The 24234-nt window shown below is 41.2% G+C and overlaps 2 protein-coding genes across 6 annotated transcripts in view; both read right to left on the bottom strand.

Annotated features, from left to right (window-relative positions):
• dennd5a (DENN/MADD domain containing 5A) overlaps nt 1-14844 on the bottom strand; it is a 29463-nt gene extending 14619 nt beyond the window's left edge. For 2 of the 5 annotated variants that reach the window (XM_056412336.1, XM_056412338.1), the window contains exons 1-5: nt 14657-14843; nt 7440-7511; nt 6585-6694; nt 5394-6078; nt 507-694 (exon numbers count right to left, since the gene is read on the bottom strand). In XM_056412336.1, coding sequence (XP_056268311.1) covers nt 507-694; nt 5394-6078; nt 6585-6694; nt 7440-7511; nt 14657-14756 — 1155 coding nt within the window. In that variant the 5' untranslated portion in view covers nt 14757-14843. Of the gene's footprint in view, nt 1-506; nt 695-5393; nt 6079-6584; nt 6695-7439; nt 7512-14656 lie in introns of all 5 variants that reach the window. The other 3 variants (XM_056412337.1, XM_056412339.1, XM_056412340.1) reach the window with 2 other exon arrangements.
• A 1226-nt stretch (nt 14845-16070) lies between these two features.
• Nucleotides 16071-22594, bottom strand: tmem41b (transmembrane protein 41B). Its single transcript, XM_056412382.1, has 7 exons — nt 22274-22594; nt 20834-20951; nt 19701-19829; nt 19045-19138; nt 18798-18902; nt 18399-18537; nt 16071-18311 (listed from the first exon to the last, which is right to left on the bottom strand). The coding sequence occupies exons 1-7, from the start codon at nt 22368-22370 to the stop codon at nt 18142-18144; spliced, it is 852 nt and encodes a 283-aa protein (XP_056268357.1). The 5' UTR covers nt 22371-22594; the 3' UTR covers nt 16071-18141.
• Between the last annotated feature and the right edge of the window lie 1640 nt (nt 22595-24234).

The raw sequence follows: 24234 nt of genomic DNA, 5'->3' as shown, positions 1-24234 counted from the left end.
GTGAGCAGTAAAATGATTTTCAATTAAATTTAGTTTATTTTGTATAGCCCAGAATCACACATTTTCCTCAGTGGGCTTTACGATCTGTACACATACTTCCTTATCTATTCAGAATGACAATAATTAAGCTTCTTCTGATTGTAACTAAAATAACACTAACTGAGATGAAGCGGGCATGTTAGTGTGCCTAAAGACGAGGGATTTATTCACTATAACCCAGATACTATTTTCACACCAAAGTAACAACCTACTAAACTGCATTTGTTACCAGACAAAAGCAAGTAGAAATGCACAGAGACAAAGTTTGATTTGCAATCTGTGTATTAGAGGGCAAAACATATAGATGTGGGAGGATCTACAATACAGTATAGATTCATATAATAATCCTATAATAACAGTTAATTCATCAGCAATTTACTATAATTTCAAGTCACCTTTGCAAAACATAAAATATTCAAATAAACCAAATGAAGGGGGCATCGGGAGGCCCTCGGTTGTGTTTGTACCTCCTGTGGCAGCTCGAGCTTGGTGCGGTCATCCTGTCCGTTGGATTGGAGGCCCATGAGATACGGCACCGGAGCGTCCAGGAAGTGGAGGAGGGAGGCAGGCAGAATGGGAACGTAGACATGCTGCCACTGGAAGGGGAACATTAAGGTTGTGATGCTCTCGGCCACTGTCATCAGCCTCTGGTAATCTGTTTCATGCACACATAAAAAAAGAAGAGAACAATGGTGAAGGACAAACATTAACCAAGTCAAGAGATATGGTCCAGCGGTACAGAGCAGACTTGAGGCTTCATTTTCTGACTTGGTAATTACTTTAAAGCCTTGGTGATTGTCATGATTCTGACTGGTCATATGTGGTGCAACATGTTCTATTGATTGGTGGTTTCCACAGCACAATGATCAGAATCACCACAAGCAAATACCTGTTCAATGACTCGATTAAATGTACTGGACAAGAGTAGAGGACAGAAATCCGTTTCTGCACAGCTCAGTATGGACAGTCTTCCTAATATCTTGATATTATTATTGTAAACTATTAAAGCGCATTGTAAGACAAACTCCTGACAGTAAAATCCAGAAACAGGTTTCACAACTCTTCCCACAATTTATTCCCCAAAGGTTTCTGGGCCACACTGCTTTTGCCTGATAGATGTTGTTTACTTCTCTTGTGCCAGAAAACAGCATATGACAGAAGAGTTGTGCAACACTTTATCTCAATAGGATTATATTGTTTATGCCTCAGCTCTTCTCTTTGCTGATACAAATCACCTGCTGCAATCGCAGTGATTGGCTGAGGCAAAGTACTGAATGTGTCTCTGTTTGAAACAGGATTCAGTACAAAGAAAACAATGTGGAGACAGAGAAGATGAACATGACGTGACATAATAAAACACCCGACCCTATTTGTGTTAACTTTGTTATTCTCTGTTCTGTCAATGTGGGTGTTGAGTGCTCATCAATGACCAACCTTAAAGTCATTAGCTGTAATGAGCCACAAGCTGTGAGCAAATTTAGGGCGTGGATCTCGAGAAGTCAACGTGGTCATTCAAATATGTCCTAGCAAGCTGACATGGCCTGTCCCATCATAAAGACTCCTGCAAATGTGCAAACACATTTTTGAAATTCTTGACTGCATGGCTAGACCATCTCATTTGTGCAGGAAGTCTTCTGAAGGGCCGTTGTGGCCTGGCGTCCCTTGGAGGATCCAATAAGCAGCAGCACAGGTGGAATCAGCTGGTCTTATGGCTAACGTCCTTTGTCAGGACTCCACGAGGCAGAACTCCTTCAGCTTCAGGGTTGGTATCAATTCAAATACGTGTCCAGCCTTCCTCATCTGCATTCCTGCTCTATCCTGTTGACACCTCTAGTCCATTCGGCAGCAGCTCTGCCTCGCCTGTTAAGGTGCCAGAATGAATGACATTCCTTCATTTGGTCATGTGCTGGTTCATGAGAAGAGACTCTCTCCTCTCCTCTCCTCTCCTCTCCTCTCCTCTCCTCTCCTCTCCTCTCCTCAGGATGGGGACAAGAATACTAAGATCGCCCGTCTGCTCTTAAACTAGACCAGCGGAACAATAATCCACTTTAACTCAGGTCACAAAGGGTCAACTACGGCTGCTTCTATTCACAGATGCATTCTGGGCATATTTTTTATAACTGTGCAGTGTGAGAACTGGTAGCAGTTGGACTTGAAGTGATGCTTGAATTGTTAACTTTAACTTCCTGAGTGCACAGTGATGCAGCACAGCAAGCTAAAAATACACCGAGCACACAGAAGTGAAACTGGTGCAGATCGTTCTCCGTACTTCCGATCAAACAGCTTATTGTGTAACGTGTGTTTGACTCAATGCCAGTAATGGAGGCTACTTACTGATTTTGATCAATTCAAATGTATGTCGCAACAACTGTGACTTGTGCAGCTGTTCGCTTCGTACAATTACCAGTCGGAGCCAGGGTCACACGTAATAATTATTTCGATTTCTGATTCATTTACATACTATAAACTAAATAAGTTTGTTATTGCATTCAAAAATAACACACACACGGATTATATGCGGTTATGAGCTGTAAAAAAAACCAGCAAAATGTGGAATTACAATGGTACATCCCTGAAATACATAACGGTTATATGAAAGTATTGAGTCGTTTGGAGTTTAATAGATAGGGTTTGATCGTCTGTAGATGGCTGAATGACAAGCTTGATTCTGTGTCATAAAGCCACAGCCAAACACACTGTGCTGACGGAGATCCAGCTTTATTCATGTTCGTTGTGGAACCGTTCAGATCTCGCTCTCCCTTCATCAATCATGTCAATCTTGACTGCACAAATCATATAAAAGACAGTGTGAAATAATAAAAACAAGTAGTGGCTGAAAATGATCGACACACCATGAGCTTCCTATTGGAGAAGGACGAGAGAAGCAGCAGATAGGGTTTGAATATCGTACCTTATATCAGAAGTATGAACTCCTGTGCTATTATTAGCATTCAACACGCACAGGTTTCTTCTTATTTGCAGAGCACCCCTCTCCTGTGTGTGTGTGTGTGTGTATGTTTAAGTAAGTAGAGTCTTTTCCAAAAAAGCCCTTGTATCTTCCCAGTGGCAGATTGCCAGGGCTTAACTCTACACAACACCCTGCACACATTCTGCAGTGATCAGCCTCATGGAGGGGGGGGGGGGGGGGAAGAGGCATGATGTCACTTCCAACCAATAATAATCATCCTGCATCATTGCCATCCTCCCGTCTTCGGGTTGCCTAGCAACACCACAACGTTCCCCCCTTAAGAGCTTCTCTCCACCCGGCCCCTGGCGTTTTGTAAACCATTTGCCTTCTCTTGCGATTGTAATGGATCCAATCACCAGACCCAGCATCCTTAAATGATGTCCTTGTTTCTCCACACGCACGCACAGCGGAAGGGAAGGGAAATCTTTACTAGCAGTTACTACTAATGAAGAGATACAAACAGGGATCAAGCCAACTGCATTTTTTTACTGCCAAATTTGATATATCATCAAATTCAGGCTGTGTGTGTGTTTTGCTTATAGGATGAATAACAAAGAAACACCAAAAAAAGCCTGCATACCTCAGAAGCTGATATGTGCATATCGCACACACACCCGTTTAAATGTGCCGTAGACTGGGCTGCCTGTGATGGGTGAGGGGGACCGACATTTACACAGGCTGGTAAACACTCAGGAGGTTATGTAAGCTCTTGGCTAAAAGTACCGCCATGCATATCAAACATGTGTCCTCGCCTTAAGGCCAGGGCTTTTTATTCCATCCAGTCTTTTTGAACCCAAACATTTCTGGAGTTCGGCATAAAGCAGGATTATTGAGCACTGGTGGAGCAACATTTTCAATGTACTATTTTTGTGCGTCTTGGCTTCTCGGTGAATCAGAGCATGAAAGTGATGTTGCATTAAGAGCTCAGCAGTCAAATTGATTTGCTTTGGCCATTGAAGACGACGGTGTTTCTATGAATCCCTGGTGAATTGGGTAAAAAAAAAACTATTCAATTTGCACTGAGGAACTCAAAACAAATAGTTAATGGATAAATAATTTTCTCAAAACATACTACTTTTCTAAGCTTCTGGAGGACCAACAAGGATATCCTTAACCCTCCTGTTACCTTTCGGGTCAATTTGACCCCATTCAATGTTTAATGTCAGTGTTCTTTGGGGTCAATTTGACCCCAGGCTGTTTTTCACTGTGTCAAACATATAAGAAATATCAACTTTTTATATATATTTAAAGGGCTATTTAGGTAGTCAACAAACAAACATAAAGTACCTCACACTTAAACTTGGGAAACAATATTAATTCTAATAATTTTCTGGAGGTTTTAATTGCTGGCGTCAAATTGACCCCGAGGGTAAAATATGTTAGTAAATGTAAAGGTAACAGGAGGGTTAAGGAGCCAATATAGTCTGTCAGAAGTGCCTCGGAAACCCCGGCCCCCGCATTTATTCTGATGTCTGATAAGAACAAAGTTTCTGAAGACTGGTCCCTTTTCGCAAAGGAGAGTCCCCCATTCACGGAGTGATTAGCCAGCTGAGGGGAGGAAAAACCTTTATCTCCAGATGGCTTTTTTTCATTTTTGACACAGTGCAACACTGTGAACCAGGCGAGACCATCTGAAAATGTGTGATAATTTTGTATACAATATCATGTCTCCCCTCACTCCATCAGCCAGCTGTTTTCACCTCGTCTTGTATCTATTATGGAACAGATAGTAATTTAAGCCTCCTTCCCTCCATCCAAAATGTTTAAAAGGGGATGAAAGCCTTGAAGCTACACCAGCATGCAACCATCAGGTCCCCAGACAATACCTAGTCTTGTGTCATGTTACTGATATGTCTCCCAGCTACAGACACATCTCTTGAGACAGCCTCTACCAACAAGATCACCTGTCCATCCTGGAGAGGGATCCTCCTCTGTTGCTCTCCTGAAGGTTTCTTCCCTTTTTTTCCCCCCTGAAGGGTTATTTGGGAGTTTTTCCTGGTCCGATGTGAGGTTTTGGGGCAGGGATGTCTATGTGTACAGATTGTAAAGCACTCCGAGACAAATTTGTAATTTGTGAAATTGGGCTATACAAATAAACTGAATTGAAACTGAATTGAATGACCTCTCACTTCTCAACCCAAAAGCTATTACAGATGATACATAACTTCTCCTTGCTTCCAACCCATCAGAAACATGTAAAGTGTTAATGAATCGTGTCCAAATTACACAGGAGTTCATGTTTGCATGTTCATGTTAGCCCGGGAAATCTTCTTTTAACAATTTGAGCAAGATGCATAGGTAAACGTAATCAATGCACCCGAATGGGACAGGATGCCGAGGGCAACATGTAAACATCGAGTGTAACAGGAGCAGGACGACTACTTACGCTGCGAGTAGAGTAGTATCTGCATCTCGAGCAGGGCACAGGTGAACAGCTGAAGAACGTTTTCCACCCCCAGGAGAGTAAACATTTCACCAACGGGAAAGTCAAAGAGCGGCAGCTCAGATGTGCTCGGCCTCTGGCACACCACGGGCCCGTACACGCCTGAGAACTTGAGGGAACGCCCAGAGGGTGGCAGGGGCACCTCATAGAGGATGTTGTAGATGAAGCTCTCCAGTGGGAGGGGTGGAGGCTGAGGGGACGACACAGCCTGATGAAGCTGCCTCAGCACCTTCCTGCAGGCCTGAGGGAAGGCCATGGGTGTCATGAGGCAGATGCACTTTGACACGTACAGCGTGTCGCGACTGATGTCGTACGAGTTGAAGCGCTGCAGGCGGGAGATGGCGGGTGCGGCGTGGAGCACAGGACGTGTCTGGGAGTGTTGGTGCCGATGGACTTCGGGTCCCGGTGGTGAGGTGGGAGTGTGCAAGATGTCGTACTGCTCTGCGTTGTGCATGTGGTATAGAGTCTGCATGGCACTGCAGATCTGCTTACTGGTCACCTCCTCAAAGAAGGTGAGGGCAAAGCCGTAAGTCCGAGAGCCGTCCTCTCTGGTGATGATAAAGGAGTGGAACTGAGGCTCCCGGGAATCAACCTGCGTCCTGAACACCAGGCCCTTCGGCATACAGAGCTGAGAGGATGAGAGGAAAGGCATCAGAGGGTTGAGGAAAGGGGAAAGGTAAGAGGACATCAGACTACAGTAGAACAGAGCCTAACAGGCGGGGTTATTTTAAACGCTTTGGTTTAACCTAAAAAAGGCAAAGTTTAACATTTTGGGCAATTCTGCTTATTTGCTTTCTTTTTGAGAGTTAGATGAGAAAAGATATTTTCATCTAACCCATAGGAAAGAAAGTGTAAACAGATTAGTTTGAATTACTGTTTTTAATTGATTATTTATCATTCTTATTTTGATCTCGTTTCTTTTTAGTATGTCTGTTTGCACTCTTCCCTGCCTATGCTGCTGTAAATCCTGTAAATGTCCCTGCTGCGGGACGAGTAAAGTATTATTTTATATCTAGATACAAAAGGAAAAATATTCAAATTACTGTTGTAGTACTGATTTCAAGCCTTTCTCCCAGTCATGCTATTATTTTAAAAAGATATTCGGGTAATAATATATCTGTGCCGAGGTCATACCATGCCCACTGCATCCTGGTCAAATGGATTCCACTCCACATTGTCTGGATAATGTGCCAGGACTTTGGATTTAAAGGTTCTCCGTAGTGGACTCTGCTCAAAATTCTCACCTGAAAGTGAAACAAAAAACAAAAAAAAGACAGAGTTAGCCAAGGTTTCCAGGTGAAGATGGAGCAGACAATGAGCAGACGAACAATTTGAGCAGAAGTAGGTTAAAAGTGCCAGGAGCAACTCCAGAGAAAAGAGCAAGTCAGCATATTGGTCTTGAAAGGAAGATTGTAATGCACCGAACAAAGCTGCCATCTGCACCTAACAAAATATAATATAAAAAAAGAAGCTTCATATACTCCAAAATAGATTATTTACTTTTTAGATCTCAATGCTTCCAAACAGCTTGAATAGCAAAAGGAACACACAAAATAATCAATCAGAAAGCACAAAAAGAGTCGATTTGAACCCGGAATAAAGCAGAAGTGACGCACACACCAAGGCAGTACTGAGAGGTCATTCAGCGTGTAGGGGAGTAAACACTGGCCAAGCAATGCCAGCGCAGGCAGCACTGGGTTTGTGTGTGTGAGAGGAACATAAGCAGTGATTGTCAAACATCAGCTCATTGTTCAGCTGCTGCTGAAGGATGTGAGGGAGGAGGGAGGCGGGGACAAGAAATATCAGAGAGCGCAAAAAAGAAAGTCCCCACACATGTGCAGAAAATAACTGCAAAACTCATAATTTGAAGTCACAAAAAAGGGATTGCCGAGGAAAGTAATAAAAAAAATAAAAAGGTGTGCAAAGGTTGAAGGGCTAAAGCTGAGCTCAGGTTAAGAGGGGGAGGAGTGTGTGTGGTGGGAGGGTTACCTTCATTTTCCCCGGCCAAATTTCCTCTGGCCCCATCTCTGAATTTAGTAGCCTCTATATACTGGCATAAAGCTACACAACAAATAAAACAAAAACAATGGAATTAAAAGCCTGGTTCTGGATGGTTAGCGCATCTCTTCTCAGTCCGTGCAGACACGTCCTCGGAGAACAAGCCGCCCACAGACGCAATGCGTATGTGCGTCTGCGTCAGGCGGGTCCGCTGACTCAAGCAGCCTGCGGGGTTACGAGACAAGGATACAGCATTTCTGTGTGTTGTAGCTTCCGCTTCGTCTGGAGATCATGCAAATCCATCCTGCTCTGCTATGGATCAGATTCTCACCACAGAGTCCACAGCCGATGCGATCAGCTCTGTGACGCTGCATCGTGATGCTTGCAGCTCAATGCTAACGTCTGCATGCCAACGATGATAATGCAATCGTGCAGATTTTAACAGGAATAATATTGAGTATGTCCACCGTCTCAGTTACAATATTTGCATTAGCAGTGGACAGGGAATACAGATGAGGCTGAAAGTCATGAGTGTTGCAGGCAGCACATCGAGAATTATTGAGCCTTTTTTGTTGTAATGCACCGATTTGTCATCTGTTATTTTCTTCAGTCGGAATGAATTCAAAGTGCCACAGACAAAGGGGAAGGAAATGACAGACAGATTAATTAAGTGATACTCATATTACATGATTTATACGCTGGTGCGTAGAGCAACATTTTAGAAAGGAATAACATTTCAATACATTTTCAATATATTTTGCCCTTTTGATCACATGGTGAATAAACATCTCACAGTGTGGTACATTATTAAAAGATGTGCGAACATCATGAGGTTTACTGAGTGAATGGTTGCTCTTGTGTTGCAGACTGCCCAGAACTGGCCCAGAGTATCTAACATTTTATATTAAAAAACACTCTTTATGCAACCAGGAAATGCTTTTTGCTTTTTTTTCCCTCCATGCATGACATTTGCCAAGCACTAAAGAAACAGCTGAGCCGGCAGAAACACATATTCATGCAGCCTATCAAAGCCAAGTGGGAGCTGTGTAACACAGGGCATCGACTCTTTTCTATAGTGACACCATGTCAACAAGATACTGCTGCTCTGATGTGGCCTATGTAGTTAGGGATGAGGGCTTATAATATGACTCAATTCTGACACGAAATGAAGACTCTCTCTTCCCTGATGATTCATATATATAATTTGTTTGAACAAGACACCACGTAAAATTTGAAAAGCATTTACCAAGAATTTGAAGTAGGAGTTTTAAAGATCAAGTGGTTTAATCTGTTGGTTACTTTCATATCTAAACTGCCCACGGGGGGAATCTGCACTAGAAATGTAAGACGTCTATTAAAAGACTATTATTAAGGTTAGTAGGGATGGGGAAAGGATTATCCAGTTGCTTGTTATTTCTTTGACATTATTTTACAAGGATGGCTCCAGAATTAGGCATATATTTAATTAGTATTTTGTTCAAAGTGGATAAAAAACGCTTGAGTGCAAAGAGGAACCGCTGTTCTTCGTGAGCTCGTTCATGTAGGTCAAATTCCAAGACAGAAAGTGAAAACAGACACGGAGAAGATGTTTGTAAACTCTGTCAGGACAAATTCAAGTATTGCAGTGACGTAAAGACACAGGCTGTTTTACTAAACCAACAAACAACCCATCCTTTAAAGATAATCCCATGTTCATGTCTCATACCAAATGGTCATTTTAAAATGTGAGTAAATCAAACCCACAGTCTGCACACAAACAAACTCTAAACTACCACAGGAAAGTCTGTTTGTTAAAATCACACTGTAATTATCACAGCATATATCAGCAGCACATTTCAGGAAACAAGCACTAATCATTCCCATCTAAAATGCAATATAAGGAGAGCATAAAAGTGTTTTAAGAAGCCTAAATCCAGGTAGATTTACAAAATGATAAGAATATAACTTAACAAAAGGTGTCCTCTGTTGCTCAAGACGACTGTTGTGATTATCTTTCTAAAAAACAAAAGATTACACAACGCTAAGGTTTGTCACCTTCTTTTCAACCATACGTGTACAACCATTATTCAGAAGAGTTATGTGTGGTGCAGGGAGAGTAATTATTATTATTATATAAAATCAGGCCATAAGGCTCTTAAACTATTATGTGGGAATGTGTATGCCTAGACAGCAAACGACGGATGAATATTAATATGGTGAAATGAGGAACGGTGTTATCCCTGTGACGGTCACAGCTTTTCACGCGCAGGCGCAGTTGGCTCAGGCTGCCAGGTGCTCCTTCTCGCAACTGACGTCTCCACCTGGTCATTAATGCTAATTACACGGTAGCTGTAATGGGGACTTTGGGGACGTCACTCGTCTAAATGCGCACCAACAAACTCGACAGTGACTGAAAACATGACTCGATCGGTCACTTTCCAAACCAAACGGACGGTGACGCGCTGAGCGAGCGGACCGGAAGCTGTGGGGGTGGAGCGGCAAGCAGCTTCCCCTCATCCTGCGAGCCAGAGTCCACCCACGGCCCTGCGCCCCCTCCTGTGCTACGGCCCACCAGGCGCTTACATAAACAGACGGACCTCTCCGACTTGAACGCCGCAGTGACTCGAGCACGACTCGACGGCCCGCAGCAGAATGCGGTGACGGCGCCGCTAGCGCGTCAAAACATGTCGGCGGCAAAGACGTCGACGCGTCGTCTTGACGCAGAGGACCCGGCGCTGACCCGCAGCTTTAACTCGCAGCCTTCACGACTTGCACTCAGGATTTATTGTTCCATAAAAAGATAAACATTTTGCAAATAGTTTCTTCAATTTTGTTTCCCCCCCCTCGGTGCAGTGAGTAAAGGTTTCTGAACTGGCACTTTACTGAAAAGTGTCCCGCTGACGTCACTGTCCTCGTCAGTGGGGAGCCAGCTGCCAACACCAGCTTCCCATTTCTTGAATAGCTTCAGGACAACAATGCGGTTATGTACCACTTGGATTGCGTTTGACCTCCTGGAAACCCAAATAGTCTCGCGATAGTATCCTTTATTTAGAAATGCAAATAAGGAAATTAGTTTCTTGCCAAATAACCTGCAACAACAACATAAGGGAAGAACCTTTTAATAGCGCTCATATTTACTTTTGTTGCAAAGCAGATGCTCTGTATATTGATATTATTTATAATCAGACAAACCAATATCTATATTATATTTACAGCTAGGGAGAGTGTATGTGGCTGTACACAGAGTCTTCTTTCAAAGGTCTGCGCAAATAAAAAGTGTTACTCTTTTGCTGTTGCTTCACACCTCTAGAAGGCAGAGAGGTTTGAAAACCCCTGAATCTAAGGGTAAACTGATTCAAGCTGCAGATCTTACCCTTTAATCCTGAGCTGCCATCAGTCAGTCATTACATCATTAGTTAGAGCCCTGAGCCAGAACTTTCTCAGAGCGTATTTGGGGTCAGCTTCAGAGTTTGTAATCACCATGTGCGTAAAGATCAAGAGACACCGCACAGCCTGTGAAACTGCATTCAAAATGTCCCCGATACATTCTCAAGCAGATTATAAAAAATACTTACAGGAGACCCTGTACTGGCCTGTAAAAAAAAAACAAGTGCGTGAAAATATGAACGCCCACATTATGCATTTGAAGCCAGCTTTCATGTTGAGCCATTCATCCTCATGTGTTTGCTGAGCAGAATTGGGGGAGAGGCTGCCTGGTCAATTCAAAAGGATATTTAGCATTTGAATACGTGGGGCCTATGTGCGAGTGTCCTTATGTCCCTCAGCTGCCTGTGTTTCCAGGGTCGCCGTGAGGCTGCAGTGTCATACATATGATAATCAGACCGTCGCTGGGCTGCCAAACATTGGGCTGAAAGAAAGTGTTGGTCGTTTTTGTATTTCACTGTACATGAATCACAATTGCATCATATTTAACAGTGAGAACACACCTTGGTTCTGTTATATAACTAGATACAAAAAACACCAGAGTTTCATTTGGCTCATTACAATAATATATAAGTGAGTAAGGCTCCAAGGGACCATGCTTTGAATCCGTCTTTTATTAATGATGCGCAACACTTTTAATTAGTCTTCCGATTGCAGCTGAGGCAAGCTTTTATATATATATATATGTTTTAAACAGTTATGTACTAATCTACCCAGACATGAAAGTTATCTGAAACGCCCCTGTGTTAAACATTTAACACGCGTGTGAAAAAAGAAGCACGAACAACTAAAAAAATAGAAGACAAATGCAGCTTAAAATATGCACAATTAAACACTTCCGCCAACAAACCCGAATTACTAAAAATGCAAACGAGGTTCGAGGAATAGCGTACGTAAACCTGTTACAATGGAATTTCCACACCATTTCCTGCCTCCACAACTTTCAACAGAAAGTGGATCGGGGCACGCCCCTAACCTCTTTCTGCAGCAGCAGCGACGTGCGGCAAGTAGGGCAGCGTCGGGGAGGTTTGACCACAGCGCCTCCGCTTCTGTGCAAAGCTTTTACACCGGTTGTGTTTGTGTCTCGTCAGAAAGACCTCAAAGAACCACGAGCACATCCTCAAAGGCAGATTATGATAACAGAATAAGTCAATGCAATGAGAGCCATTTGGAAGGTGAGAGGGGAAACCGATCAACAGGACGTTATATCTAAAATAAAATGTAGATTTATTTGTCTTCTACACGATTAGAAAAAGAACACGCAGTTCACGCAGCTGAAAATTCAAGTGTCTGAGAGTTGAATGACAGGCTGTCAAAAAAATGAAGAAGGTGCCTTCTATCTTTTGCTGCCACTGATGGCACAGCGCCACATTTTGAAGAAAGATAATCACACACTGGCTTTCTCTGCCCACACTGATGCAAGGCTGACATTTCATAAGTATTCACTCTCTTTAACATCTTCAAAAAGCTTTACTTAATGTTGAGGCGGGCCTTAGTCTGCTCAACTACATACAACTGTGCATGTTCTCGAACTTCTATCAATTTTGTTAATTTTAAATAAATTTGAGAAAAGAAATAGTAAGTAAGGAGGTTGAGTCTCTGAAAACTACAATTATATATGGCTATGTTATTGCTGAACAGAGGAAATCACTTTCTTTCAACCACAGCATTGAGTCTACAAGCCTCTCACGACCTCATGAGTCACAGCTAATCTCACTGAGAAGAGGGATTAAACTCTTCTCTAATAATCAGTGTGTTGTGAACAGCAGTTGCACAAGAAACGTTTTTTTTTTCCCTCCCCAACATTAGTAAAAAACTAAAATCAGTAAAAAAATGGCTGAACTAATTGGACTGTTGCCTGAAGCAGGCAGTGACCCGGTCAACGAGAGCTTACACCGTTACTCACAACAGGCTTTGGGCTAAACTCATGTCAGCAGATTTGCACTTGGATAGTTTGCCTGACTGCAGCATCTTCACCATCAATCAGAGAACGTATTTTGTTGTCATTCTTCACGTGAAATGCATAACATTTGAATTTAAATGCAGTAATAAGTACATCATTTGAGTTGAAACGATTAATAAGGAAGAAAACGGGAGATTTTTTACACCGAGACAACATGGATGTGCATGTCTTTGTTAGGACGTGTTTCTTTTGAGATGAGATGTGCAGATATGGGGACATATGTCACATTCCTTCTGTCAGTTGTCATGGCTACACAACCAATTTCCCAGAGTGATTTTGCTCTTGTTTGGGATTAGCTTGACATTTAACAATTGCATTTTGGATTCAGAGTCTTTATAATTTTTGACAAAAGATGGAAAATTAATACGATGTCTCAAAGAGCCTCCCACACTCAGCGTCGGCCTACTGTCAGATCAAAAGTGCCTGACATCACTGTGGACTTCCCTCAGGAAATCAGTTTACTGAGTCATCGTAATCCTTAAACACGGAAGACAATATGTTACCATTTGTAATATCTGAACTGGTTGGTATGGATATAATGATCTCTCAGAGTAAATGTAATTTTTATATTGAAATACCAATATATATATATCATGGTAAAGTAAATTACTTGACAGTCAAATGACAAACCGTTTATGAATATCATGTAAATGTTTGTTTTTGTGTTCAGTTCAATAAATACCTGTCGTATAAAGAAAGGGTATCACATTGATATAAACTCATTCTAAAATAAAATAAAGATTTCCCTCAATGAAAAACCCAGAACTATTAAAAGGGATCACAAAATCATTAACAATAGACACATGTATTTATGGTTTATATTGTCATATTGAGCACTGATGCTAGTTCATACACATTCATCATACAAATGCAGCGACATTTGAAAAGTCAGCTGACCAGGAATATAGTATGAGAGAAAAACAGCACTGTTGCCATGCCGTAATATACACCACAGTTTCCCATCCAGATATGTATGAACCCTCCCTCTTTCAACACATGTTGCAACACATGTGTACAGATTACATGCCCTTTGAGGCAAATTTGTAATTTTAGGCTATAAAAAATAAACTGAATTGAAATTGGAAATGCAGATAAAGACAGAAAGGGTGCCAGTGCCAGAATCACACAGGATCCCGGTGTGTCAAAGCCTCTAGTTCCCTTTGTAAGCTCACGACATGTTTAAACTATTTTATTTATATGTGCCTGTTTTTGAAGGGTGTAGAGGAGGATAGTCGCATGCACGATGTGGGTCTCTGGTGGATGCTGAGGATGTTCTGGGTCGATGGGGGGGCGGGGGTATCCCGATATTCCCCAAGGGCGACGTTATTGCGCCCATGTGTGTCGCAGACTCGATACCTGACCTCCTCGAAATAACCCAATGACAGCTGGAGCCACTGTACCGACGTCCTCGGGTGTAATTACATTACATCTGAACATCCGTGTTCTGATGTAATGTACGTCTGAGTGGACTGCAAAAGAAGTGTCACTCACATTCAACACGCAGTACTGCGCAGAATCAACACCAACAACACATTTCACAGTTCATGCCGACGCATGAAAGAGAGCCATCAGTAATCCTTCTGATCGAGCAGCACCAGGTACGTTACTGGGCGGAGACGAGCTAGGCCCGGACTCGGTGTCCGCTGGGGACGTTAACAACCGATATTAGACGACACACGGTTACATAAACGACAGGCACGTTCATAAACAGTAACGGCGCAATATTAACGCTGACATGACGTTGTAACGCTCCTTCCTTCCTTCCTTCCGTATTTGCTGCAGCATCAGCCCCGACATTTACCCCAACGGCTAAAATGCTTACCGGACAGTTCGTCGGGTTCCAGCCCGCTTGCGGTGTCGAGTCCGCAGATCACAAAGTAGTCTGCGAACCGGCAGGAACCGGAGCTGAAGCCGGTGGTCATTTTGAGACTGGCCCGGTGGTACCTTTATCCCCCCAACAGGGAGCATATTAAAGGGACTCAGAGAAGTGCTTTCTCCCTGCCATCACCGTGCTACGTTACTGCGAACTCGGAAATCAGTACCCACACCAAGCGCTGTTAACAGCAACGGCGACGATACATCCGGCTGCCATCCTTCACAATAAAACGTCATTTCCGCAACAGACGAGAAACTTTCCCAGCAAACAACCAAAATACTGCTGTTGACCCGTATCGTCATTAGATATGTAGTGTTTCATCGGTGCGTAGCTCTTTATGAATATGCATTTTAAAAGAATATAAAACAAGAAAAAGTGAATATATAAGAGGATAAGTATATATTACATACAGTTTGAGCACCAATCATAAGTGGTGTAAACACAGAGCTCGTACCACCGGAGTCCTGCACTCTGTGTCCGCCTATCAAGTGCATTCAAGTGCAGATTCGGGATGAACGATGGAGGTTGGCACAACCGTCACCGACAACTCTTTGCTAGGTTCGCGTAACGTCTTAATCCATTTACACTAACATATTATAATTTCAGCCAACTTTTGAGTTTGAGAAAATTGTCTTATTTTGTAGGAGGTATTTATGACTTCCGACTTTGTTCTAGCTACACTTTACACATCAATTGAAATCAGAGCGTTGCAGTCGAAATGCATTGTGGTCCCTTCAACACCGCAACAGCTGTAATCATCTGCCTTTAATAAACCGAACAGAAACACAAACATGAACCTGACATGATTTATTCTTAACCTGTTCGGCTGCTAATGCAGTTATGGGAATTAAGCTATTGCATTTTATATTTTAGCACTTTGTTTTGACAAAATGAATTAGTAGTTATTTGTTGTAGAATCAAGAGTACCATACACACACACACACACACATCAGTAAAACTATATAAATATATAGTTTTTCACTATTATTCAACGCATTTATCGAGAGTATATCGAATTACTATTGAATATTGAAATTCCCCTGATGTATTTCATCTTTGTAGAAGGGTGAGCGTTAGTTTCAGGAAGGCCCCACCTTAGCAGCTATGTTACAATATCCCCACCTGGTGGCACTTAACCTCCCTCTTGATCTGTCAGACTTGATATAGACAGTACATATGATTTGTTTATGGATAAATAAACACACTGAAATGCCGGTGTAATCTCCCAAATTAAATGAATCATCATTGATGAATCAATTTCATAGCTTTGCCTCCACAAAAGGCTATTATACTTGTTATACCGTGCTGCAGCATGATCAAGCATTCAACCTTTATAGATATTGCTCAAAACACAATCATATTCTGTAAAGATCATTTTTAATAATTCAATAAATATGAAAAAACAGAGATTTGATGATAGGCCAGAAATATGCAATCTGTGAACATTTCATTGTACATTAAACCACTTCCCAGTACAAAATACTGTTTTTTGAAATGTTAACAGAGGGTAACACAGTTATCTTACTTTGATAAGGGGAAAAGACAAAACAATATTTCCAATTTGAATAGGGTGAATTTTAGAATAAGATTGAGTTTCAATTTTGTAGAAAAGAGAAAAATTAGTATTACAATCTAGCATCTTCCATGTCTTGTCAAATTCAGCATTAAGAAGAACTTCAAATGAGTTAATCATGCTCCTATTTAATTATTGAGAGAGAAAAAAAGATTGTTTAAGAACAAATTATAGTATTTATCAGTTTCTTTAAACACATTTAGTAACGATGCATTTTGCAAGACAGCGACGTAGCTCAATTGTACACATAAACCAGAAAGAACAAAAATAACAACCCATGTCTTTGAAAGTAGCGTTCTGCCATGAAAAGCATGACAGGAGAAAATGCGAGAACAATATGGTCGTACAGTAGAACCAGTTAAGTTTCACAAACATTTATGTATCCGAGTTTGAGCGTTAATCTTATATAGTACACAGTAAATCTGCTCAAATCAGGAAATTGCAAAATGCATCAAACCAATTGAATCTAGAGTGTGATATTTTAAGAGATCAAAGAGAAGTGTATCAAATAAGCTGCACGTACATTCACTGCATCAACGCCTCTAGGAACCATCCAGAACGTTTTTTTAAGCAGCAGCAATAAGTTACCCTGGTAAAATGGCAACAAAACAAAAAAATGATAATCAGTGAAAGGACACAAAAAAAACATGAATCAGGCATCATAATACATTTCACCTGGCGGAGAATGGAAGCAGTAAAAAGCGAGGTAAGGCATGGATACCTCGGTCCGTTGGCAGTCTTATTGGGGGTACTGGTGTATCATCCAGAGTACGGGCAACATCTCCACTTCTATACTGGCATGGCACACAATATTACTGGGTGGAGATGAGCCCACCTATCATTAACAGATGCAAGCCATGAGAACCCACCTCATCCTGGATTTTTCAGATTCACAAACCAAGATGACTAACCTGGGTTGCATAACATCTGACCCCACATAAATAAGTTGTGTTGACAGTCTTTGTTCCATTCTTAATTACAAATTGGGAGTTTTGCATCCTGCAACTTGGAGGTACGGTTAGGAAATATTCAATGATGTAAGTCTGTTCTCTACAAGTTACAGTAGCTACGAATATGTAGAGTTACTGCTGAAAATGTGTGGCAGCGGATGCCGGCACATTTCAAGGAAGAACATCGGATCTCACCCACATGTCATCAAGATCAATAACCACATTTTTCTTCTCCAGTTTCATTCTTTCCTCACGGCATGTTTGCCAAGGTAAGCAACAGGCATTACAACTTTTTAAAAACTAAAACCCACTTTCAAAATGTGCGTGAGTTATTGCTGTGGTGGTACACTTCATTGGGTTAAAATTAGAACAAAGCATGTTAAAAAGAGAGTGGACGTTAAAGATGCTACAAAGAGGATGCAGACATTTGATATGCTGCTGACAAAACAAATGTAGAAGTGGCTTCTGTCCAAAAAACAAGCTAACGGATGTTTGCACCAGCCTCAACAAGGTACTGATTAGATTGTGTTTTTTTCAGAAAAGAGAAACCAGAACTATGAGTTTTACTCCAACATCCTATTAGTAGCACCTTTAAATATCTGGCAAGAGTCATAAAATAATGAGCAGAGCCTTATCTCAATGAAAAGATGTGCCACAATCACAACATAATTCACAGAAACCCAAAAAATTGTGCAAGCAGCGGCCGGTTGACAAGCATCAGGAACCACCGCTGCATGCATTTGGTGGTCAATGGGTGCTTGTTGGCCCAGTGGTCAGAGACGCTACCAACGCAATCTGTGTCTGAGATAGGAGACACAGCAACTTGAGTGACAGCTTCATGTTCCTGAGCCGAGGGGAAGGGGACGCCGGGATCAGCCAGCAGATGAAGTGCTGAGGTGTTTCATGTTCTACTCTAGTTTCTTCTGCAGCTTTTTCTGGAAACAGACAGGCAAGATGGAGAGAACAGCAAGGACACCAAGCACAGCCAGAGAGTTCCAGGACACGGCCTCGCCAGCCGTAGTCAGTTTGTACAGTGTTGTCCCGGCATTGATCGCCACAAAGGATGGCGGCGCCACTCCTGTGAATCAGCCAGGTTGAACACAGGTGAGTCGACGAAAACAAAAAAATACCGAAATAAGGTATTGACAGACAGAAGTAGACTTACCAAGAAAGGTACCGATGAAGAAAACCCCCAAAGGCACATTGATGATGGGTGAGGTGATGTTGATGAACCAGTTGGGAAGGAAGGGGGTTATCCTCAGGAAGATGATGTAATTGATTAAATGATCCCGATGTTTCTCAACCTGCCAGAAAAAGAGTCATAAGCAGAATGTTTTGTAACCTGAATTCTGTGGATGTTATAACAATCAGCGTATATTGACAAGTACATTTGTCGTCAGATATATTTCAGTAACTATTTTATAATACCAGTATTTATAGCCTCCAGAATTCCCTTAAAGCTAAATTAACAGCATTCACACAGGGTGAATAAATAGAAAACACAAAATTGCTCTTATAAATATAACACCTATTCAAAGCACAATATCAGTTATTAGACTTGTACCTGCTGGGACCATTTCCGTGCTCTCTCTGAGAGATATTTGTAGATGATGGGTCTGCCCACCAGATATGATAGCATATAGCAAAAGGTAGCACCAAGACCAGAGCACTGCAAACAGAAAAAAAAAGAAAAAAACATTGGTTAATGCCAAGATCAATGTAGGCTCTCCAAGTACACCAACATCAGGACATCTCCTCATGACAATAGTTTTTTTTAAATCACACATTTCGTACTGTCCTTCCTTACTCACCAAGCAGACTAAGAAAAGAGCCAAGGGAAAAGGGTAAAGATATCCAGACAGGATGCTGAGGAAGATAGAGCCAGGGATTGCAAATGTCTGGAGGCTGACCAAAGCGTTAAGGTAAACTACAGTGAACACTCAGGCATAAGAGACAAGCAATAATAAATACATCAAAAGCATATTGCTCGTCTTTCTGTGGAATATACCGTCATTGTTAAATAATAAAGAAATACACAGGATAGAAAACAGTCTTTTCCTGAAATGTTTAACATTTATCCAGTCTTCCCATCGTCAGTCCTAATGGAAAGGTCAACCAAACTGAAAACTTTTGTTTAAAATGCAATTCAGATTCGACATTAAGAATGAGAAACTATTTCAATCTGACTCTGAAGAGTGTCATTTTGAGGACACGCTGCTCGATAGATGTTGTAAGCCCAAATATGGTGATACTTTGTAAGGATTGCCTAGTGGAGAACCCAAGAACCCAACGTTATTTTGGGCTTGAAAATCTGCTAAACTGTTCTCAGAATATTTTGGTACACTTTTGACCCGTTATCAACAAGTTAAGTAGATTGTTGCCATCCCTTTAACGTAAGGTAGTTCTGAAAACACCATTAATAGGAAGCTATGTTCAGATGAGTAGGTTGATAGATATCCAAGGATACAAAATATATGTCGCAAAGTAGGCCACCAACACTTGGGAGTAGTATGTGTCTTTGTATTTGGACAGCACAGTTCCCAAAGCTTTAGCATCTTCCATGTCTTTAGGAACCTTGATTTTCTCCATTTCATCACTAGAAAAAAGAAGAAAAAAACATCAGAAATATTTATCAAACATTATCCGTTTGTTTTCGTTAGAATACGAACCAAAATGTCACCTCTGGAGCATAGAAATATGAATAAAATCAGGCCACGCATGCAACCTAAGGGAATGTCACTCTCCCACTATCGTTATCTTTAACGGCCGTCTGTTTTCACTAGCTTGAGTCAGAATACTCCAGACCTCTAAACATTATGTAGGGATTTTTGTTAGGTGACCTGTTAACTTCAGGATTTACCTAAATCATTTACTTTTTTTTACTGACATTACATTCGTACAACCATAGCCTAAGGTCCTCAGAGTGAAGGACATTAGGTATTTCAAATTCAAGACTGAAAACTAAAATGGGATTAAGCTTTTGCAATAGCTTCTCAAAATCTGAAGTGCAGTTAATTTGTATTTTATTTTTGACGTGTGTCCATATATTTAGCATTCATATTACCTGGAATTTTCTTTTACTCTAATGTCTCTCGGCAAATTACTTTTTGACAAATGTATTGCCCTGTTAATAAATGTACTATATGTAGTACTTAAGGATGTTAAAGTAGCTCCTACTTTTACCTTGGTCAGAAACATCAATATAATAATGACGAGTTTTGCATTTAGTCCCAAACTATAAGTAAATCTAAAACTGTGTTTTACTACATCCACATTGTTTTTTAATTAAACTATTCATGAAATTCTATTTACTCTGCTACGTCTATCATTGACACTTAATCAGTTAGTTTAGTTTGAGTCAAAGTAATATATCCCTCACTTGAGAAGCAGCAGAACGGAATACATTTTGGTAATCATGAATGAAAATAACATATGTCACAGTTTCATTATCACACTTAGAAATCCAATCAAATGTTGTTTTTCTAATTTGAGATAGTAACCAATAATTATTTGTGAATACAAAACCGGTCTTCACTTCCAGGAATTGCTTTGTGGATTATTATATTTGGTAAATTGTGGGTGGGTGGGAAGCCAACTTACTCTAGAAGCTCTGGGAAGTTCCTGTAGACCACGTACATGACCGAGGCAGCGCAGGTGAAGATAGAAACCAGAAGCAGGAGAGACATGCGTGCAGAGCCCCCTTCAGAATGCCGAGCATCTGTTGGGGAAATATAACTTATTTTCCATATCAATCAAGAAGTTACTCTAAATCAGACAGACCAGGCTACTAGGGAGCATTATGTAATTTGCTCGTGAGTTTTGCATCACTGGTTCAAGCCCCTTCAGGGAACTGAACTTCCCCCTTGAGACAGTCCTGCTGTTCCATGCTCTCATTAAAGGCTTTATGAGAGGGACACCTGTAACAACGGTTAATTTCATGCGTCAGGTTAAGTGCATTCGCTTTAGAATTGTACTTCCCTACAGTTTTTAGAGACTTCAACTTTACTTGAGTATTTCCTTTTCATGCCCATAACACTTCTTTTTCCAAAGTATTTGACAATGACAAAGTTATACATTTTACTCCATTACATTTATTGACAACTACAGTTAAATTATAAATTAGAATACACACAAATATGACAGGTACAGTATACAAAATGGTTCATACTACAACAGTAAAATGCTTCTTATCCATTAATGCAGAAGATATCATTATAACAGCAAATCAACAAAAATAATTGGACATATTAGGACAACAATCAAAGGGCCTACTTTTCAACACAGAGTATATTATTTATGATTTTTCAGTACATCTGACAAAACGTATTAACCCTTGTGTTGCCTTCGGGTCAATTTGACCCGATTCAATGTTTAACCCTCCTGTTACCTTTATATTTACTAACATATTTTATCCTTGAGGTCAATATGACCCCAGCTATTAAAATCTCCAGAAAATTATTAGAATTAATATTGTTTTCCAAGTTTAAGTGTGAGGTACTTTATGTTTGTTTGTTGACTCCCGAAAGAACACCGACATTAAACATTGAATCGGGTCAAATTGACCCGAAGGCGACAGGAGGGTTAAGTCCAAGTGTTCTTTACAGTGACGTACTGATACCGAGTGACGTAGCGAGGACCTGAATACTTCCCCGACCACGAGCTACTTGTCGTTAGATAGTCGTTCATGAAACATCTAACGTTAGCATCGCTAATAAAAAAAAGATTTGACTCGGTTGAAAATTCTGGACAAATATATCATATTTATGTCTAAAGCTCATGAATATGGCGTGATGTGTAAGTTAGCTAACGTAACTCCAACAGGACAACATTATGTTCATTATGCTAGCCGTCGTCGGCTAGCTTTTAACAATCACTTTACGGCAGACAGCAGATCGTTCAACTCGCCCGACCGTAAAGCAGAAATGACGTTGCAAAGACGGTATATTGCTAATTATATGAATCTGCCTAAAGTTCGGGGGGGATTTCCTTCCCTCGGCTTTACATTCTTGTTAACAGTTAGCCACCGGAACCAGAACCAACCTTTCAGCGCTTGAGAGTCACTCGTTGCCGCCTTCAGCTCCTCTGGTGCTGAAGGCGAACCGTCGTTCTCTCGTTTTTCCTTCCGCTTTTTGGCCATTTTACGAAGATAGCTTCGAGGTCAGCTCGGGTACCGGTGAGTGTGTGCAACAGCCGGTTGGGTCCTGGGTGGTGTGACACCGGTGAGGTGACAGCCCGCTGACACGTTACAATGACCGCCCTTTGACCTCCGCGTCACGGCGCAACAGCCGGCATCCTTCACCACAGCGCCCCCCGCAGAGACGGCGCCTGCGCGAACTCGGAATTTCACGTGAGAACATGTCAGATTACATTTATTGAGATCAATTTGTCTGACAGCTTCAGTTATTTAACATAATTAGTCTAGTAAATTAATTTAGATGCAAACACAAATATATATATTTAACCCTTAATAAGCAGGAGTCAGGTGTTTTGGACGTGTATAGTGGGACCCAGGGAAAAACTGAGCAGGTCTCTATTAACCAATGCTCCAATTCTGTATGCAATGTGTTTTTCTATTCTAAAATATGAGTCTTGCCGAGTGGTAAACTAACCCAAAAAGATTTTAGTAATGCTCCGAATATAAGAACAAAATATATGAGTTTCAAAACTACACGACTCAAAACAGGTAGCCAAGCTTAGGGAATACATATCCTTGAAGCCATTAAGTCAGCGGTTATTATTAGAGATGCACCGATCAGGTTTTTGGTGCCGATCACCGAAATCAGTATCTGCCGATCACCGATAATACCGATCACCGATCACTGAAATCAGTATCTGCCGATAAGATAATACCGATCACCGATCACGGTGCCAATTGAAGCATTCTATTTATTGTGTAGCATTATTGCCTAGGACTTTGAGGAAATACATATATAAAGCAACTCAAACATAAAAGAAATTACCGATTTCTTTAAACATTTAGGACTTTTACTTTGAAAAATGTCCTAATTGATACATTAAAATTGTTTGATTGCTATTGTAGGGGATTTCAGATATGTATGGAACACATCTGCATTATTCATTTCCTGGAACTCTTGGGGAAGTCTATATACAGGACTTTTCTTAACATACAAAAGTCTGACATATTTTTATAAACTCTTCCTTGGTACAGTAAAAATGTTAGCATAATTTAAGCTAAATCTCAGAAACGATCTATAAAGATACAAAATCAGTTCATTGTTTACTTGCATTTGTTAATGTGATTTGTCGACATCTTATTTTGATAAACGGATGGTTTCACGTGGTTCTTTCCGCTAACTTTGCAAAACCGGATGTTGTCACTTAAATCCTTCCGCTAACTTTATCAAAACCCTCGCGCGCTCCTGATCGAATGCGTTTACCGTGAGCATCAGTCTATAGGGGCAGACATGTGAGAGTCGGCTGAGTTGACCCAGTGATTCAACTCGGGGGACGGGGACGCCGCTCGGTGGTGAGGATCCCCTCGTGGTCCTCTCACTCTGCGGCCCTCGCCGGGCGCATCGTCTCCGTTGCGGTGCGCGGCGATTGAAACGTCTGATAGTTCTCGCAGATGTTACGTCATCTGATCGGCCGTTTTGAGAACGCCGATCAAAACCGATAATGGGAATATCGGCCGATATGGATCGGTGCATCCCTAGTTATTGTTATAGTGGAGCATAATCACACTTTGCTTTTTTCTATTCATGTGTCAGTAAATTGTGGCAACATAGCCAACATACACAATACAGGACCCAGAGCACTTAGTGCAATTCTGCTATTGGTTACCATATTAATTACACATTTGCTTTTGCTACAGAGACAATGTTAAGTGTCTTCTCTAAAAAAAAGAAAATATTTGTGTCCAGTGCCTGTTGATGTTGGACCACTCTTTGGGGCATTTAAAAAATAAATGTAAGTGTATTCTTACTCTGCGGACACAAAATAAATGTTACAATCAAGTTGTCAGTTATTCTGTGGGCTTCAGA

This window comes from Pseudoliparis swirei, chromosome 4, assembly GCF_029220125.1.
Source record: "Pseudoliparis swirei isolate HS2019 ecotype Mariana Trench chromosome 4, NWPU_hadal_v1, whole genome shotgun sequence".
NCBI classification, from domain to species: Eukaryota; Metazoa; Chordata; class Actinopteri; order Perciformes; family Liparidae; genus Pseudoliparis; species Pseudoliparis swirei.
Note: the sequence above shows the minus strand (reverse complement) of the source record. Positions and strands in the feature narration are given on the sequence as shown.

What these genes read in the sequence shown, in the direction of transcription:
- tmem41b (XM_056412382.1), bottom strand. Translation starts at nt 22,370, where the DNA reads ATGGCCAAAAAGCGGAAGGAAAAACGAGAGAACGACGGTTCGCCTTCA. An exon ending in AACTTCCCAGAGCTTCTAGA is followed by an intron (nt 19,830 to 20,833) that starts GTAAGTTGGCTT and finishes TCTTTTTTCTAG; the next exon opens with TGATGAAATGGAGAAAATCA. An exon ending in TACTTTGCGACATATATTTT is followed by an intron (nt 19,139 to 19,700) that starts GTATCCTTGGAT and finishes CGCTTTGGTCAG; the next exon opens with CCTCCAGACATTTGCAATCC.